This window comes from Ambystoma mexicanum, chromosome 6q (genome assembly GCF_040938575.1).
Source record: "Ambystoma mexicanum isolate Mex_15411 chromosome 6q, UKY_AmexF1_1, whole genome shotgun sequence".
Taxonomy (NCBI): Eukaryota; Metazoa; Chordata; class Amphibia; order Caudata; family Ambystomatidae; genus Ambystoma; species Ambystoma mexicanum.
Genome location: NC_090937.1, coordinates 1,483,262,289 through 1,483,279,367, shown reverse-complemented (window position 1 = coordinate 1,483,279,367; position 17,079 = coordinate 1,483,262,289). Strand labels below are relative to the sequence as shown.

At 46.3% G+C, this 17,079-nt stretch overlaps 1 protein-coding gene across 4 annotated transcripts in view; it reads left to right on the top strand.

The window, feature by feature from the left end:
- The window catches only part of EIF2AK3 (eukaryotic translation initiation factor 2 alpha kinase 3), a 394,300-nt gene that overhangs the window by 158,148 nt on the left and 219,073 nt on the right, over nucleotides 1–17,079 (top strand). For all 4 annotated transcript variants that reach the window (XM_069632207.1, XM_069632205.1, XM_069632206.1 and 1 more), the window contains exons 7-8: nucleotides 13,160–13,300; nucleotides 13,791–13,913. In XM_069632207.1, the coding sequence (XP_069488308.1) occupies nucleotides 13,160–13,300; nucleotides 13,791–13,913 (264 nt within the window). The remainder of the gene's footprint in view (nucleotides 1–13,159; nucleotides 13,301–13,790; nucleotides 13,914–17,079) is intronic.

Here is a 17,079-nt window from a genome sequence, read left to right as displayed (position 1 = left end):
TGTTGCTTGATTATCCCCCACAAATATAGAGGAAAGAGTCCAGAATCTAGGATTAGGGAAGTTACTAAGTGTAGTGACTAACGTACAATTAGTCCATAGTCTCCTTTCCTCCATATAACGCTGCCTCCCTCCCCGCTAAACATAGCTATTTGCCATGAATGTCCTAGCAGATTCAAAAAGACTGACTGGTGTAGCTGGGGAATGCAGATGTTTCAGTGAAGTGCAGTGGATTTGCTTTATAAACTGTTTTGAATTAGTCCCTGTACGCACGATTTCCAAGATGGTGTCCCACACAGTTGCAGAGGTTTATTTATTTTGGAGTGATTCGGTTGTTCTTTGTTGTATGCTTAGTTGAACAATATTTTTTTTTTAAAGATTATTTTAAGTGCATTATTCAATGCGTTCCATTGTATTGGGCCTCCTATTCAATGCGTTCTATTGTATAGGACCTCCTACAGGTAAGGATTTGCGTCTGAGTTTTTCTTGAAACAATGTTCTGTGGATTTGTACAATCAAATAGTGATACATTTTGTTATCAGTACCGATTTGCCTTTTGTGGATTAGGAGCTGTCAGTGTCAAGTAATTTCCATTTGAAAATAGCCCTTTCGAATGGATTGTGTCCTCCAACTTATTCCTCATCTTTGACATGTTAATGTCCAGCTTCAGCTGCTTCGGCAAACCTTTTTCAGCAGAGGGCGCTCTGTGTCGATGGCGTTGCGTCGATGTCCGTCGAAGGCCTCCGCCGTGACGTCATCGGAGAACATATATAGCACGTGCGGCGCCCGTTGGCCTCAGTTCCGTGTTTCCACGACCGCATTCGCTTTGTCTAACTAGAATCGGCACGCCTCATCGACTCGTTTTCCCGAAATTCTTCGAAAAATCCTTCGAAATGTCTCCATCCTCGACACCATCAACACTGAAGACCGGTTTTAAAAAATGTGACTGCGGGTCCAAGATGTCCCTTACCGACCCGGACTGCGTCTGCTTGTGGTACCTAGGGGAGGACCACGACACAGCCAGTTGTTCAAAGTGTCATTCCATGATAGGAATGGCCTTGAGGGAGCGAAAGGGGAAACTCCAGGTAGGAAGAATACCCAAATCCCCTAAGCCCCGACCTGCTAAATCGACCGAGTTGAGAGGAGTCTCTTTCCTCCGAGGAAGAAGGCAAAGCGCTCTTGGTCTAGGAGTGGCTCCCGCCACTCTTCGTTATCAGCAAAAAAGTTGAAAAGGAGGCACCAGAGGTTGCCTTCGACGTTTTCGTCAGACGACTCGCCCGAAAGGGTCGCATGGCCCACAAAAAAATTACCACACCCGAATGGGAAGCTTTCCGAAAGGAAATGTTAAAAAAATCTTTGAAGGCTTGGTAGGAGCATGACCTTGTTTTTCAAAGCAAGCCGGTAAGGATAGATCTCGCTTGAAATCCTGCGTGCCCTCGAGCCCGGGAAAACAGCCGGACAAACATTGGGAGCCCTCAAGGCCTTCCGCAGATGAAGAGAAGTTGAGATCGAGGTCCTCAACACCATTGACACCTTTGACGCCAGCAGTGTCCTCGACATCTGCCAGGCCTTTGACGGTATCTTGGACACCGGTCAGGCTCTCGACATAGATAACTTCAAAAACAGCTACGCCGCATACGCTGGCTGCTCCATCGAAGCCAAGCACCCTTCCTCAATCGGCGCAAACAAAGCCTTCAAGGCCATCGAAGCCTACACTAACCTTATCTGAGAAAGTTTATACTCCTTTACCCAGAAAGGAGTTGAAAATCACTCTGCTCAATCTATGAAGATGAGGAACACTCTGATGAGGAAGATGCTCCCTTTGGGTTGCAATATGGGACACCCAATGCTCCAGAGTGTCTGATAACAGAGGAGTCAGGATTAAAGATCTACATGACAATTTACAGTCTGTGAGTGGAGTTGATACTTCACCCGAACTAGAGTTCAGTAGGACTGAACCGGGCAAACATGCTGACGCACTATACAGGTAATTCATGTCTAGAGTTGTAGAGTACTGAGGATGGAGCAGACCACCACTCCCTTATGAATAGGACGATCTAACCGATTATTTTGGATAAAGGTCCTCAGACAGATCCTGTTTGCCCTTCATTATGGCATTACAAAAGAGGATGGCTTCAAATTGGGAAACTCCGGAGACTAATCCGGCAGTTAATAAGAATCTGCCAAAAAATACTGCCCCTCCAGTAGTGACCCGACTACCTGTTGCAACACCCCACTCAGGAGAGTCTGGTGGTGCAGGCGGCTACAGCAACTTCAAAACCGGTGGCGTACCCTATCATCCCTCCTGATAAGGACGACAAGCGTGTAGATGGATGGGCAAGAAAGGTATTTCCAGCAGGGAGCATGGACTGAAATCAGCCAACTCCATTTGTGCCGTGGCAAAATCTTCATATACTCTGTAGGGTTGCATATCTATGGCGGCAGGGCTTATTGCGGAGGGGAAAGAAAGGGATGGCTTATTGGCTATTGTTAAGGACGGCAAAGAGCTAACTGTGAAGCCCTTCCGTCAGGATTGGATACTGCGGATAGTGTAAGCAGATGCATGGCTACCAGCACTGTGAAGCGCAGATATTCATGGTTGAAATCCGGTTTTGCGCCAGATGTGCAGTTTAGGCTTCTCAACATGCCTTTTGACGGGTGTCCTGTTTTTGGCAGCAAGTCTGACAAGAGCCTTGAGAAGTTGCAGACCTCAAAGGCGGCAGCCAAGTCTTTAGGCGCCACTATTAGGCAACCTCAGCCTTTTCGTCTTAGGGACCAACCTTGGAGGGGTAGATCTTTTTTCTACTACTCATTTGGAAGGGCGAGCGGAATGGCCAGTCAAAAGAGCCAAAGGTTTCCTCGTGGTGGACGAGGTAGAGGTGCCAAGCAAGCTAAAGCAGCAGCCTCCTTACCATCGGCTGCCGCCACAAAACCACTCTGAGGTCTTGAGTCTCAGTACACCAGTGGGGGGGCAGACTGTCTCACCATCTGCAAGAATGGCAAGACATTACTTCAGATACTTGGGCTCTGGAAAACAGTAGCCCATGGTTACTGCCTTCCTTTCATAAGAAGACCTCAGAACAATCCACCGGGGAGCCACTCTTGGATGGTTCCGGATCTGCACCTTGTGCAGGAAGTTTTAACCCTGCTGGAGAAAGGTGCCAAACAACCGGTACCTGTAGCGGAGAGGAACAAGGGATAGTACTCCCCATATTTTTTGATCCCCAAAAAAGACAGTGGACTGATGCCCATCTTGGACTTGAGATAGTTGAGATACTTGAACAAGTTCCTCAGGAAGGACGAGTTCAAGATGGTCACGCTTTCTCAGATCCCTCAGGCACTCCAACTTCCGGATTGGTTGGTGCCATTGGACCTACAGGATGCTTCATTTTGTGTGCCAATCCATCTCCAGCACAGAAAATATCTGAGGTTCCCAGTTGGCGGTTCTCACTATCAATTTCAAGTTCTGCCTTTCGGGTTGACCTCTGCCCCGAGATTTTTCACCAAACTGATGGCGGTGGCAGCAACGAATCTCCGGAGAGGGAGGGGGGAGTTTCACGTCCACCCCTACCTGGACGATTGGCTGATCAGGGCCCGTTCTCCCAGACAAGCCCTGCATCATCTGAAAGTCAACTGCCATTCTCTCCACAGATTGGGATTCTCCCTCAATTACAATATATGACGCCTTCTCAATAGCTCCAGTAAGAGCTCACCACCCGAGGTAAGGGCTCAAGAGACTCTTCAGATGGTTACCAAATTTCAAAATGCCCAAGATCTTCCGACCTTTGATTTCTTGAGGTTGCTCGGCCTCATGACATCCTCTTTTTTCTGGTACCAGAAGCCCGCCTGAGAATGAGATCCCTTCAGTGGGCTCTAAGAACACAATGTTCCCAATTTTTAGGACCAATGTCGGAATGACAATTTCAAATTCCAGACAGGGTCTCGCAGGATCTTCTATGGTGGGCCTACAGGGAAAATATTCTGAAGGGCAAACCCTTTCGGCAACCATGACCGGAGATTACAGTATTGACGGATGCCTCACTCGCGGGGTGGGGATCCCATGCCAAAGATCTGACAGTCAGCAGTTGATGACCTCTATCGGAGTCCAAACTACACATCAAACTTTGGAGCTGAGGACAATCGGACTAGCGCTGAAGGCCTTCCTGCCCTCTGTCCGGTGAAAAAATGTCCTGATAATGACAGACAACACGGTAGCCATATATTACCTGAACAAGAAAGGAGGTGTAATGTCACTACCACTGTGCAGAGAGGCAATGCAGCTCTGGTACTAGGCAATTCAAGAAGGAATCTTCTATCAGCAGTTCACCTGGCCGGAGAGAACACGCAGGGCAGGCAGAGCACAGTCCCCCACGAGTGGGAACTAGCTCAGGAAGTCCTTCAAGAGATCTTCACCCTTTGGGGAACCCCTCAAGTAGATCTGTTTGCGACCAATGTCAACCGGCAGTGTGAAAGATATTGCTCAAGGGAATTTCCCCCAAGAGGAGCTCTGGGATTTTCCACTCCTGTATGCGTTTCCTCCAGTCCCCTTCATTCCTCACGTGATCAGGAGGTTGAGAAAGTTCAGGAAGCGCATGATCCTAATTGCTCCGGATTGGGCCAGGAGGACGTGGTACCCGGACTTTCTAGACATGTCCATCTGTCCTCCGATACGTCTTCCACAGAGAGGATTTTCTCTCACGAGAGGAGAGTCAGGTTCTCCATCCAGAGGTTAACATTCTCAACTTTCATGCTTGGTTCTGAATGGTTGACATATAAGGATTGGGACCTCCCAGATGACGTTATGGAGGTGTGGCTTTGGGCTAGAAGACCATCAACAAAATCCTTGTGCTGTTGGAACAAGTTTTGCACCTGGTGCAAGGAAAAGAATGTGGATCCTTTTCTGTGTAAAATGCCAGATGTATTGTCCTTCCTACTATATTTTGCCAATTCAGGACTCCGGATTGGTACTATTAAAGGTTATCTAGCAGCGCTGTCCATCCTTAAGTGCTCATCAGAGGAGTAGTCAACTGGAATCAAAGCTCAGTCTGTCAACATGGTCATTGCTCTGGAAGCTAGGGAGGATATCTAGTGGTCATATTTGGGTTGTCCTTCCCTGGATTCAGCAGCTAACTGTACCATAACCATATACTTGGCTATGACTGGCTAGGTAGCCAAGATTAACAACCACACAATATGTACCCTACAGGACTTTGTCAAACATTAATTTGTTGACACTGGAACCATTTTCCGAGAATTGAAATCCTTCCTCCTGAGATGTAGGTATTACTGGTGTATTTGCAGACTACATACATAAAACAGCAATGTTTTACATGGAGTGGCAAAGTATCTCCACCATTCAGTTGTGGGAATAGGCTCTCAGTCAAAATACATTACACTTGACCTCTCGCCTAGTTGGTTTATTGTACACTGGGTCCACTTTGTTGAGAAGACGGGAACAGTCAAATGACTCAAGAAATGTTGCAGAAATGGTTTTTCCACGTGGGACCCCGTTCAGATAAGATCTGTTTAAAATCCACGAGAACTAGACTTTCCAACTGTTCCCTGGATGGGGCAGTCCCCTAACTAATTGTGGGAGACTCTGCTGTTACAATGGATCTTCATGAAGGTGTAGGCATTTGCTTTGACATCTTTCACTCCAGAGGTGGTGTAAAAGATTCAGAGATTGAGGGTTTGTGGCTAATTGCTGATGGCCAGCAAGGTTCTGGTTTTCAGACCTCTACCAACTGGACATGCACTCTCCACAGCTGGCCCCTGTGAGGGTGGATGTTCTAATGCAGCAAGGGAATGATGCTTCACCGCTCGCCTCTGACTCTGAAACTGTTATCCTTGTTCGTAAGCAGTTTACCTTCAGCCGACTGGGTCATTCTTAGGATAATTTTAAAAGGAATTCTGGCAGCCAGGGGGGCTTCCAGAAGGCCTTGGTATTGCAGTAAGTTGCTACACATCTGCTACTGTGGTCTGACCAAAGGTTTTTATTTTAGCCCCTGTGTTCCTATGACTGTGTGCGGTCCTTTCACTCTACCATCTAGTCAAATCATGGGCGTGATTGGACTCTTGCAACTCCTAACCATTCATTTCTGCGTGTGACCAATCTTTCGCTTTCAAACCTGCTGGTAAAAGGACATTTTGATAGCCTTCTTGCACCTTTCTCCTTCTTTAAAGACCCCCTCACATATATCTTGTATCTTGTTTCCTTATCAACCATGGCCCATATACCCTTCAAGCCTATGCCTCAGTGGACCTTAAGATAGTGAATTGAAGGCTGCATTTCTAGTAGCTGCTACATATGCATGCAGAATTTCAAAGCTACATGCTATCAGTCAAATAATTGTTTAAAGTATTTCACATGCAGTGTCCCAAATGACCATTCATTTCTTTTGTCTTACGTTCTGCCAGTTTCATGAGATTTAGGACATTTCGTTACCCGCTTTTTCTCCAAATCCTTCAACTGAGACAGAAATACTCTGCACACCTTAGTTGTTTGCAGTACCTTGAGAATGACCTTGTTCAGGACTAGTGACATAGTCTCAGGAAGGCTTTTTAAAAAAATCACATTTCGGGTGTCGTTACATTGGGAATTTAAGGCCTCCATTGCTAGTTCAATAGTGTCCATTGAGTTGCCAAGTGTATTCACACACTTGTAGTCAGAGTTTAAAGTGGCCTTGGTGGCTTTCAGAGGCATGTGTGCTTGCCCGTAATCTGTAAGGTGGTCATTTGCACAGTGCTTTTGACTTTCTGTAAGCACTATTCTTTGAACACGAGTTCCAGTGGCAGTGCTTAGTTTGGTCAGTCTGTTCTAAAGAACCTGTTTGAGTAAGGTTAAGTCCACTTCCCCAAGATGTTGCTTGATTATCCCCCACAAATATAGAGGAAAGAGTCCAGAATCTAGGATTAGGGAAGTTACTAAGTGTAGTGACTAACGTACAATTAGTCCATAGTCTCCTTTCCTCCATATAACGCTGCCTCCCTCCCCGCTAAACATAGCTATTTGCCATGAATGTCCTAGCAGATTCAAAAAGACTGACTGGTGTAGCTGGGGAATGCAGATGTTTCAGTGAAGTGCAGTGGATTTGCTTTATAAACTGTTTTGAATTAGTCCCTGTACGCACGATTTCCAAGATGGTGTCCCACACAGTTGCAGAGGTTTATTTATTTTGGAGTGATTCGGTTGTTCTTTGTTGTATGCTTAGTTGAACAATATTTTTTTTTTAAAGATTATTTTAAGTGCATTATTCAATGCGTTCCATTGTATTGGGCCTCCTATTCAATGCGTTCTATTGTATAGGACCTCCTACAGGTAAGGATTTGCGTCTGAGTTTTTCTTGAAACAATGTTCTGTGGATTTGTACAATCAAATAGTGATACATTTTGTTATCAGTACCGATTTGCCTTTTGTGGATTAGGAGCTGTCAGTGTCAAGTAATTTCCATTTGAAAATAGCCCTTTCGAATGGATTGTGTCCTCCAACTTATTCCTCATCTTTGACATGTTAATGTCCAGCTTCAGCTGCTTCGGCAAACCTTTTTCAGCAGAGGGCGCTCTGTGTCGATGGCGTTGCGTCGATGTCCGTCGAAGGCCTCCGCCGTGACGTCATCGGAGAACATATATAGCACGTGCGGCGCCCGTTGGCCTCAGTTCCGTGTTTCCACGACCGCATTCGCTTTGTCTAACTAGAATCGGCACGCCTCATCGACTCGTTTTCCCGAAATTCTTCGAAAAATCCTTCGAAATGTCTCCATCCTCGACACCATCAACACTGAAGACCGGTTTTAAAAAATGTGACTGCGGGTCCAAGATGTCCCTTACCGACCCGGACTGCGTCTGCTTGTGGTACCTAGGGGAGGACCACGACACAGCCAGTTGTTCAAAGTGTCATTCCATGATAGGAATGGCCTTGAGGGAGCGAAAGGGGAAACTCCAGGTAGGAAGAATACCCAAATCCCCTAAGCCCCGACCTGCTAAATCGACCGAGTTGAGAGGAGTCTCTTTCCTCCGAGGAAGAAGGCAAAGCGCTCTTGGTCTAGGAGTGGCTCCCGCCACTCTTCGTTATCAGCAAAAAAGTTGAAAAGGAGGCACCAGAGGTTGCCTTCGACGTTTTCGTCAGACGACTCGCCCGAAAGGGTCGCATGGCCCACAAAAAAATTACCACACCCGAATGGGAAGCTTTCCGAAAGGAAATGTTAAAAAAATCTTTGAAGGCTTGGTAGGAGCATGACCTTGTTTTTCAAAGCAAGCCGGTAAGGATAGATCTCGCTTGAAATCCTGCGTGCCCTCGAGCCCGGGAAAACAGCCGGACAAACATTGGGAGCCCTCAAGGCCTTCCGCAGATGAAGAGAAGTTGAGATCGAGGTCCTCAACACCATTGACACCTTTGACGCCAGCAGTGTCCTCGACATCTGCCAGGCCTTTGACGGTATCTTGGACACCGGTCAGGCTCTCGACATAGATAACTTCAAAAACAGCTACGCCGCATACGCTGGCTGCTCCATCGAAGCCAAGCACCCTTCCTCAATCGGCGCAAACAAAGCCTTCAAGGCCATCGAAGCCTACACTAACCTTATCTGAGAAAGTTTATACTCCTTTACCCAGAAAGGAGTTGAAAATCACTCTGCTCAATCTATGAAGATGAGGAACACTCTGATGAGGAAGATGCTCCCTTTGGGTTGCAATATGGGACACCCAATGCTCCAGAGTGTCTGATAACAGAGGAGTCAGGATTAAAGATCTACATGACAATTTACAGTCTGTGAGTGGAGTTGATACTTCACCCGAACTAGAGTTCAGTAGGACTGAACCGGGCAAACATGCTGACGCACTATACAGGTAATTCATGTCTAGAGTTGTAGAGTACTGAGGATGGAGCAGACCACCACTCCCTTATGAATAGGACGATCTAACCGATTATTTTGGATAAAGGTCCTCAGACAGATCCTGTTTGCCCTTCATTATGGCATTACAAAAGAGGATGGCTTCAAATTGGGAAACTCCGGAGACTAATCCGGCAGTTAATAAGAATCTGCCAAAAAATACTGCCCCTCCAGTAGTGACCCGACTACCTGTTGCAACACCCCACTCAGGAGAGTCTGGTGGTGCAGGCGGCTACAGCAACTTCAAAACCGGTGGCGTACCCTATCATCCCTCCTGATAAGGACGACAAGCGTGTAGATGGATGGGCAAGAAAGGTATTTCCAGCAGGGAGCATGGACTGAAATCAGCCAACTCCATTTGTGCCGTGGCAAAATCTTCATATACTCTGTAGGGTTGCATATCTATGGCGGCAGGGCTTATTGCGGAGGGGAAAGAAAGGGATGGCTTATTGGCTATTGTTAAGGACGGCAAAGAGCTAACTGTGAAGCCCTTCCGTCAGGATTGGATACTGCGGATAGTGTAAGCAGATGCATGGCTACCAGCACTGTGAAGCGCAGATATTCATGGTTGAAATCCGGTTTTGCGCCAGATGTGCAGTTTAGGCTTCTCAACATGCCTTTTGACGGGTGTCCTGTTTTTGGCAGCAAGTCTGACAAGAGCCTTGAGAAGTTGCAGACCTCAAAGGCGGCAGCCAAGTCTTTAGGCGCCACTATTAGGCAACCTCAGCCTTTTCGTCTTAGGGACCAACCTTGGAGGGGTAGATCTTTTTTCTACTACTCATTTGGAAGGGCGAGCGGAATGGCCAGTCAAAAGAGCCAAAGGTTTCCTCGTGGTGGACGAGGTAGAGGTGCCAAGCAAGCTAAAGCAGCAGCCTCCTTACCATCGGCTGCCGCCACAAAACCACTCTGAGGTCTTGAGTCTCAGTACACCAGTGGGGGGGCAGACTGTCTCACCATCTGCAAGAATGGCAAGACATTACTTCAGATACTTGGGCTCTGGAAAACAGTAGCCCATGGTTACTGCCTTCCTTTCATAAGAAGACCTCAGAACAATCCACCGGGGAGCCACTCTTGGATGGTTCCGGATCTGCACCTTGTGCAGGAAGTTTTAACCCTGCTGGAGAAAGGTGCCAAACAACCGGTACCTGTAGCGGAGAGGAACAAGGGATAGTACTCCCCATATTTTTTGATCCCCAAAAAAGACAGTGGACTGATGCCCATCTTGGACTTGAGATAGTTGAGATACTTGAACAAGTTCCTCAGGAAGGACGAGTTCAAGATGGTCACGCTTTCTCAGATCCCTCAGGCACTCCAACTTCCGGATTGGTTGGTGCCATTGGACCTACAGGATGCTTCATTTTGTGTGCCAATCCATCTCCAGCACAGAAAATATCTGAGGTTCCCAGTTGGCGGTTCTCACTATCAATTTCAAGTTCTGCCTTTCGGGTTGACCTCTGCCCCGAGATTTTTCACCAAACTGATGGCGGTGGCAGCAACGAATCTCCGGAGAGGGAGGGGGGAGTTTCACGTCCACCCCTACCTGGACGATTGGCTGATCAGGGCCCGTTCTCCCAGACAAGCCCTGCATCATCTGAAAGTCAACTGCCATTCTCTCCACAGATTGGGATTCTCCCTCAATTACAATATATGACGCCTTCTCAATAGCTCCAGTAAGAGCTCACCACCCGAGGTAAGGGCTCAAGAGACTCTTCAGATGGTTACCAAATTTCAAAATGCCCAAGATCTTCCGACCTTTGATTTCTTGAGGTTGCTCGGCCTCATGACATCCTCTTTTTTCTGGTACCAGAAGCCCGCCTGAGAATGAGATCCCTTCAGTGGGCTCTAAGAACACAATGTTCCCAATTTTTAGGACCAATGTCGGAATGACAATTTCAAATTCCAGACAGGGTCTCGCAGGATCTTCTATGGTGGGCCTACAGGGAAAATATTCTGAAGGGCAAACCCTTTCGGCAACCATGACCGGAGATTACAGTATTGACGGATGCCTCACTCGCGGGGTGGGGATCCCATGCCAAAGATCTGACAGTCAGCAGTTGATGACCTCTATCGGAGTCCAAACTACACATCAAACTTTGGAGCTGAGGACAATCGGACTAGCGCTGAAGGCCTTCCTGCCCTCTGTCCGGTGAAAAAATGTCCTGATAATGACAGACAACACGGTAGCCATATATTACCTGAACAAGAAAGGAGGTGTAATGTCACTACCACTGTGCAGAGAGGCAATGCAGCTCTGGTACTAGGCAATTCAAGAAGGAATCTTCTATCAGCAGTTCACCTGGCCGGAGAGAACACGCAGGGCAGGCAGAGCACAGTCCCCCACGAGTGGGAACTAGCTCAGGAAGTCCTTCAAGAGATCTTCACCCTTTGGGGAACCCCTCAAGTAGATCTGTTTGCGACCAATGTCAACCGGCAGTGTGAAAGATATTGCTCAAGGGAATTTCCCCCAAGAGGAGCTCTGGGATTTTCCACTCCTGTATGCGTTTCCTCCAGTCCCCTTCATTCCTCACGTGATCAGGAGGTTGAGAAAGTTCAGGAAGCGCATGATCCTAATTGCTCCGGATTGGGCCAGGAGGACGTGGTACCCGGACTTTCTAGACATGTCCATCTGTCCTCCGATACGTCTTCCACAGAGAGGATTTTCTCTCACGAGAGGAGAGTCAGGTTCTCCATCCAGAGGTTAACATTCTCAACTTTCATGCTTGGTTCTGAATGGTTGACATATAAGGATTGGGACCTCCCAGATGACGTTATGGAGGTGTGGCTTTGGGCTAGAAGACCATCAACAAAATCCTTGTGCTGTTGGAACAAGTTTTGCACCTGGTGCAAGGAAAAGAATGTGGATCCTTTTCTGTGTAAAATGCCAGATGTATTGTCCTTCCTACTATATTTTGCCAATTCAGGACTCCGGATTGGTACTATTAAAGGTTATCTAGCAGCGCTGTCCATCCTTAAGTGCTCATCAGAGGAGTAGTCTTATTCCAAAATCCCACTGGTAACTCAATTCTTGAAAGAACTCACTAATGTGTATCCTCAATCTCCTTTCCAGGTTCCGGTTTGGGACCTAAATCTGGTCTTGTGTGCACCCTTTGAACACTGCACACGTGTCCTAAGGTTATTAACCTTTAAAACCATTTTATTGATTGCTCTCACATCAGCCCGCAGAGTGAGCGAGTTGCAGGCTCTGTCAGTGAAGCCACCCTTTAGTCTTCTACAAGGACAAAGTTGTCTTGAAGGTCAAACCTTCATTTATACTGAAAATTAGTTCAGATTTTCATTTGAACCAAACTATTGTCCTTCCCTCCTTCTACCCTCCTCCTCCTCACCCTGGTTAGGAGGAAGAAAGATTTCATAGGTTGGATCCTAGCAGAGCTCTAAGCTTTTACATTTCGAGTCCAAATTACGGTTTGATGATAAAATATTCATAGGGTATACAGGACACAAACTGGGTGGATAATTTTGGCTATTTCTGAGTGCTACAATCTGGCAGGGAATGATCCTCCTGAAGGTTTGCGGGCTCATTCCACCAGGGGCATGGCCACATCTACAGCCCTTCAAAGGGGAGTTCCTATAAAAAATACCTGTGATGCTGCAACGTGGTCATCAATACACACGTTTACAAAGCATTCTGCTCTGGATGCTTCCCATTTTCAAGATCTTGCCTTTGGCAAAGCAGTGCTTTGGAAAATGTTTCATATATATAAATTCTACACCCTCCTCCCAATTCTATTACTGCTTTGGGAGTCTGTCAAAGATGAGGAATACGTTGGGAGGACACCATCCATTCGAAGAACACGTTACTTACCCCTGGTAACGTTCTTTTCGACTGGATGTTCTTCCAACGTATTCCTCATTGCCCTTCCATCCTACCCCTCTGAAGACTTTCCCATGCTATTGCAGCTTCCGCTTCACCAATGTTGAGTACTTTCATGCCCGTATTTATGGGCGTATCTGCTGCATGATGAGGAGGCAAAACAGAACTGAGGCCAACGGGTGCCGTGCATGCTATGTATGTTCTCCGAGGACGTTGCCCTCGACGGAGGCCTTCGATGGACATTGACTCAACGCCATCGACGCAGTGCACCCTCTGCCAAAAAAAGTTTTCTGAAGCTGGACATTAACATGTCAAAGATGAGGAATACGTTGGAGGAACATCCAGTCATAAGAACGTTATCAGGGGTAAGTAACTTGTTTGTCTCATCATGTTGTGCAAGTCTGGCCAATTATAACAGAAATGTCATTTATTGCGTACACAGGAATGTACCGGGGTCAACTCTACCTCCAGTCATCAGTCAGGATATCAGAAAAGTTTCCTGTCAATCCAACAGCTCTAGATACCAGAAGGAATGAAAATACTGTTGTTACTCTGCCCAGGATCCGATGGAAACCTTTAATCCGTGAGTACTTTCTATCTTGCTTGATATTTTTAGCATTATGATGCGCTATAAAGAAATCAAGTGTTGCTGTTACATTAATCTATTGAGCTAGATTACAGTACCTTGCTATCCTTTTTCGAGGGTGTTTGGATGTTTGCTGAACGTTAGAGACACCCCTAGTCATGTTTCCATTTCCTGTTGATGCAGGATATTAAACATCCATTTTGTGGAAATGTTCCTGGCAAGTTTACCTTTTTTGTTTTTAAGGTAGTAATATATAATCCCCATGCCATCAGACAATGAATTCATATATTCTAGAATTACATTTTTACAATTTGGCTACTCTCCTGAAACCCCATTCTGGACAAAAGGCTAAATGTGTAGCCATGAGTTCTACGCGGATGAATGTCAATCCTGTGTACCTTCATCTTGGGATTTAGGATGGGGGATGGAGGAGTGTACTGGGAATGTAATATAGCATTACCTAAAAACAAAATGTTGCTTTTTCTAGATTCTCCCTCCAGGACTCCTGTGTTGGTTGGGTCTGATGAATTTGATAAATGCCTTAGCAATGATAAATATTCTCACGAGGAGTACAGTAATGGTGCTCTATCAGTCCTGCAATATCCCTATGGTAAGTGACCACTGATTTTGTATTATCGAAAAGTATTTACTCTTATCTCTTAGCAGGTTCCACAGTGTCAATACTGGTTAACAGTTTCTGTATTTTATGGGATACATTTGTAACCACTTTTTGGTTCTGTTTATGGAATAAACCTCTGCAGATGAGGGGATTCTTGGTGAGGACTATAGTTATCCCAGAGAGGGGCACAGCAAATATCTGATATTATGAAAGCTCAACATAACATGTAGGCATTATGGCGTTTGTAAGGATTACACTGAAATATGCCTCCCTCTTACATATTCAGAAACCTTTAGGTACCCCAGCAAGAGTGGCCATCAGATGAGTTTATACAGTATCTTCAGAGAATTTAATTTAGCCAATTCCACTGAACAGACAACACTAATAAATCTGCGGCAGAAATGTGTTTATTTAGAAATGTTATTTAGGCTTAGCCAAATCCATTCATTGGGCCATCAACATGTATACATATGGATCCAGATTTTAACTATATCACTGAGTTCATTATGTTAATATCTCAACCTTTGGAAGCTTTCATGTTGGCCCCCAGCTTTCCTTTCACACATAAAGTGGAGTGCATCAAGCACCCTGTGGCACCCATAATCAGTTAGGCAACACAAAAAAACTTCATTGACGAATATGCTGCCTCCTTTTGTCACCATTTTGTTTCTACTCTGCACTAGCCTACCAGCATCTTTTTTCTGAGGTAACCCCTCAGCAAAACTGACCAAAAACCATTTGATTTCACCTGCGGACAGCACAGACTTAACCTAACAGTCGAAAATAATGCTATTGAATTGATGTAATGTGTTCCTTGGTGGGGTACCTTGATTCAACCTCTGACAGGAATGCAAGGGCGGATGTGCAGTCATAAATATTGCCAGGCTTACCTGGAGATCTGGAATAATTAAATCGGAGCTTTCATCCAGAGCCACTATGCCCTGTCATACAGAACATATAACTGGGTATACAGGGTTGCTTTGGATGTCTGTGAATACCCAGATCATTTGTCAACATAGACTAACATCTAAGTACAGTTTGGCATAAAACGTTTCAGAGCCTCCTATCACTGCCATCATTTTACTCTCGTAGACTGTCATTTTCTCCAGACTGTGTACAGTCTTTTACATGCCTCTCAAATGCCAGAACATCTGCAGGGACTGTTCATGGGCATAACCCCCAGTATTCACCCTCTTGAACGGAATCAGCGATAGTCATTCATTTCAGCAACAGTCTGTGTTGTATGTTGATGGCTCCCTCCCCATCTTGGGCGGAGTTTAGGAGTTATCCAAGGGCAAACTCCTTGGAACTCTGAGATATTCTTTTATCCCCTTTCCAGAAGTCTACTTGCGCCATTACCAACTCCCCTTAGTAAAACAGCTGTCAGTGTCACGTGTCAAAGCCATGTCCATTTCACATCCATCATTAGTCATTTCCTTTTTAATTAAACCAGTGTCCACACCAATTACTGATTTTCTATGTACTACTCTGCCCCCTGTATTGAGGAATGGGTCACTGCCGTCCCAGCAGGCCAACCAATGAAATATCAGTCACAGGTCCAGGAAGTCCTGAAATGTAGCTCCGTCAACTATCTGACAACCTCAAGGAAAGAACCTGGAGAGAACACGAAACAGGTTGTGGCTGACTCGAAATTGAGCAGGGGCTAGATAAAGTTATCAGCCACCATAACTGGGCTGATGTGATTAACAAATGTGAATTATATGCTGGGATGACAATGATTATTTGGCGAGCAGGAGCTAAAGGAGGGTTCTGAGAACTGGGTATCACACATTTCAAAAGGAGCTTCCTCTAGGGAACAAAGCTTGTACATAGCATGCAGTAAATTGCACGTCAACATGTAATAGGAACATTTTGACCCTTCTATGCAGCCTATTGTGCTTTAAATGTTTTCTGTATGCATCTTAATGTTAATTTTATTTATATATATATATATATTTCTGATGTTTGTTAATCTGCTTAGAATCACATGCTGTGCATAGGTCCGACATCCAGTGGTCACTGCAGAGTATTGCATTTTGTTTTTCGTAGTCGAAAAAGGGGACGTCGACAAGGCGTGTCTGTAACACTATCCCTATAGTGACGTGCGTTGTACCCACAATCCCTCACGCGTCGAGGTCCCTCAGATTGTTTTTTTCCGCCCAGCTTCTGGTCGCCTTACGCGGCGCTCCTAGAGAGACATTGCAAATACTTACTACGGACCTCGGTCCTTAATTATACTTATTATATTGTTAAAGATCCCTCCCCTCGACGTTAGCTGTGAAGCTGTTTCTCCGCCGAGCAAGTTTTCGACGGAGGGAAAGAGACGGAGCAGATCCTTCGGCGCTGCCGAACACGTGGCCTGGCCTCGCCGGCCAACATACAGTAGGGAGAGTGGGGGTTCGAACTTTTATCTTCTCTTTTAGAATGTCTTTCTTTCTCCCCTATCTTTCCCTTGGGGTTGTTATCACCAGTTATTATTGCCTCAGCTATGGAGAGGACACCTTTTAAGTTTTGCCCACGCTGTAGGGGCAAATACACTTGGAAGGACAAACACAAGCTCTGTAATCGTTGCTTGCCCCTCGATCATAAGGAGGACAGCTGGGCGGCCTGTAAGCTCTTGAAACCAAGAACTCTTAAAGAACGAAAAGTTAAGAGGTGGGCGGACTACTCTATGTCGAAGTCAGTTTCCTCACCCGCCGCCGCTGTTACAGAAAGTGACGAGGAGAGTGATAACTCGACGTCCGTTACGGAAGTCATTAACCCCCAGAAGGAGCGCTCGCGCTCCTCGACGTCCGTCCCCGGCCCCGACGGGCTCGGCTCACGGCCTGCTTATGGGGATGAACACCCCGGCGACAAGGACGCACATAGACCCCATAGGCCTAAGCACACAACCCACGGCTCTTCTTCGTCGAAGACGAAGGATCCATCAGCGCCGAAGGAGACGCAGGGCACTCCGGCGTCTACCTCAGACCGTAAGGGTCTCAAGCCCCACCCGCAAACGCAGCCGCGACCAGCGATTGGGCTTTCATCAAACACGGGCGCTACCTCAAAATCTTCCGACGTAACGCTCCATAGAGCGGCCGTCGAGGAACAACGCGTAACGCAGGCAACGTCGACACCAGAGCCCTCTACTGACAAACTCGTTGTCGAGAGCATG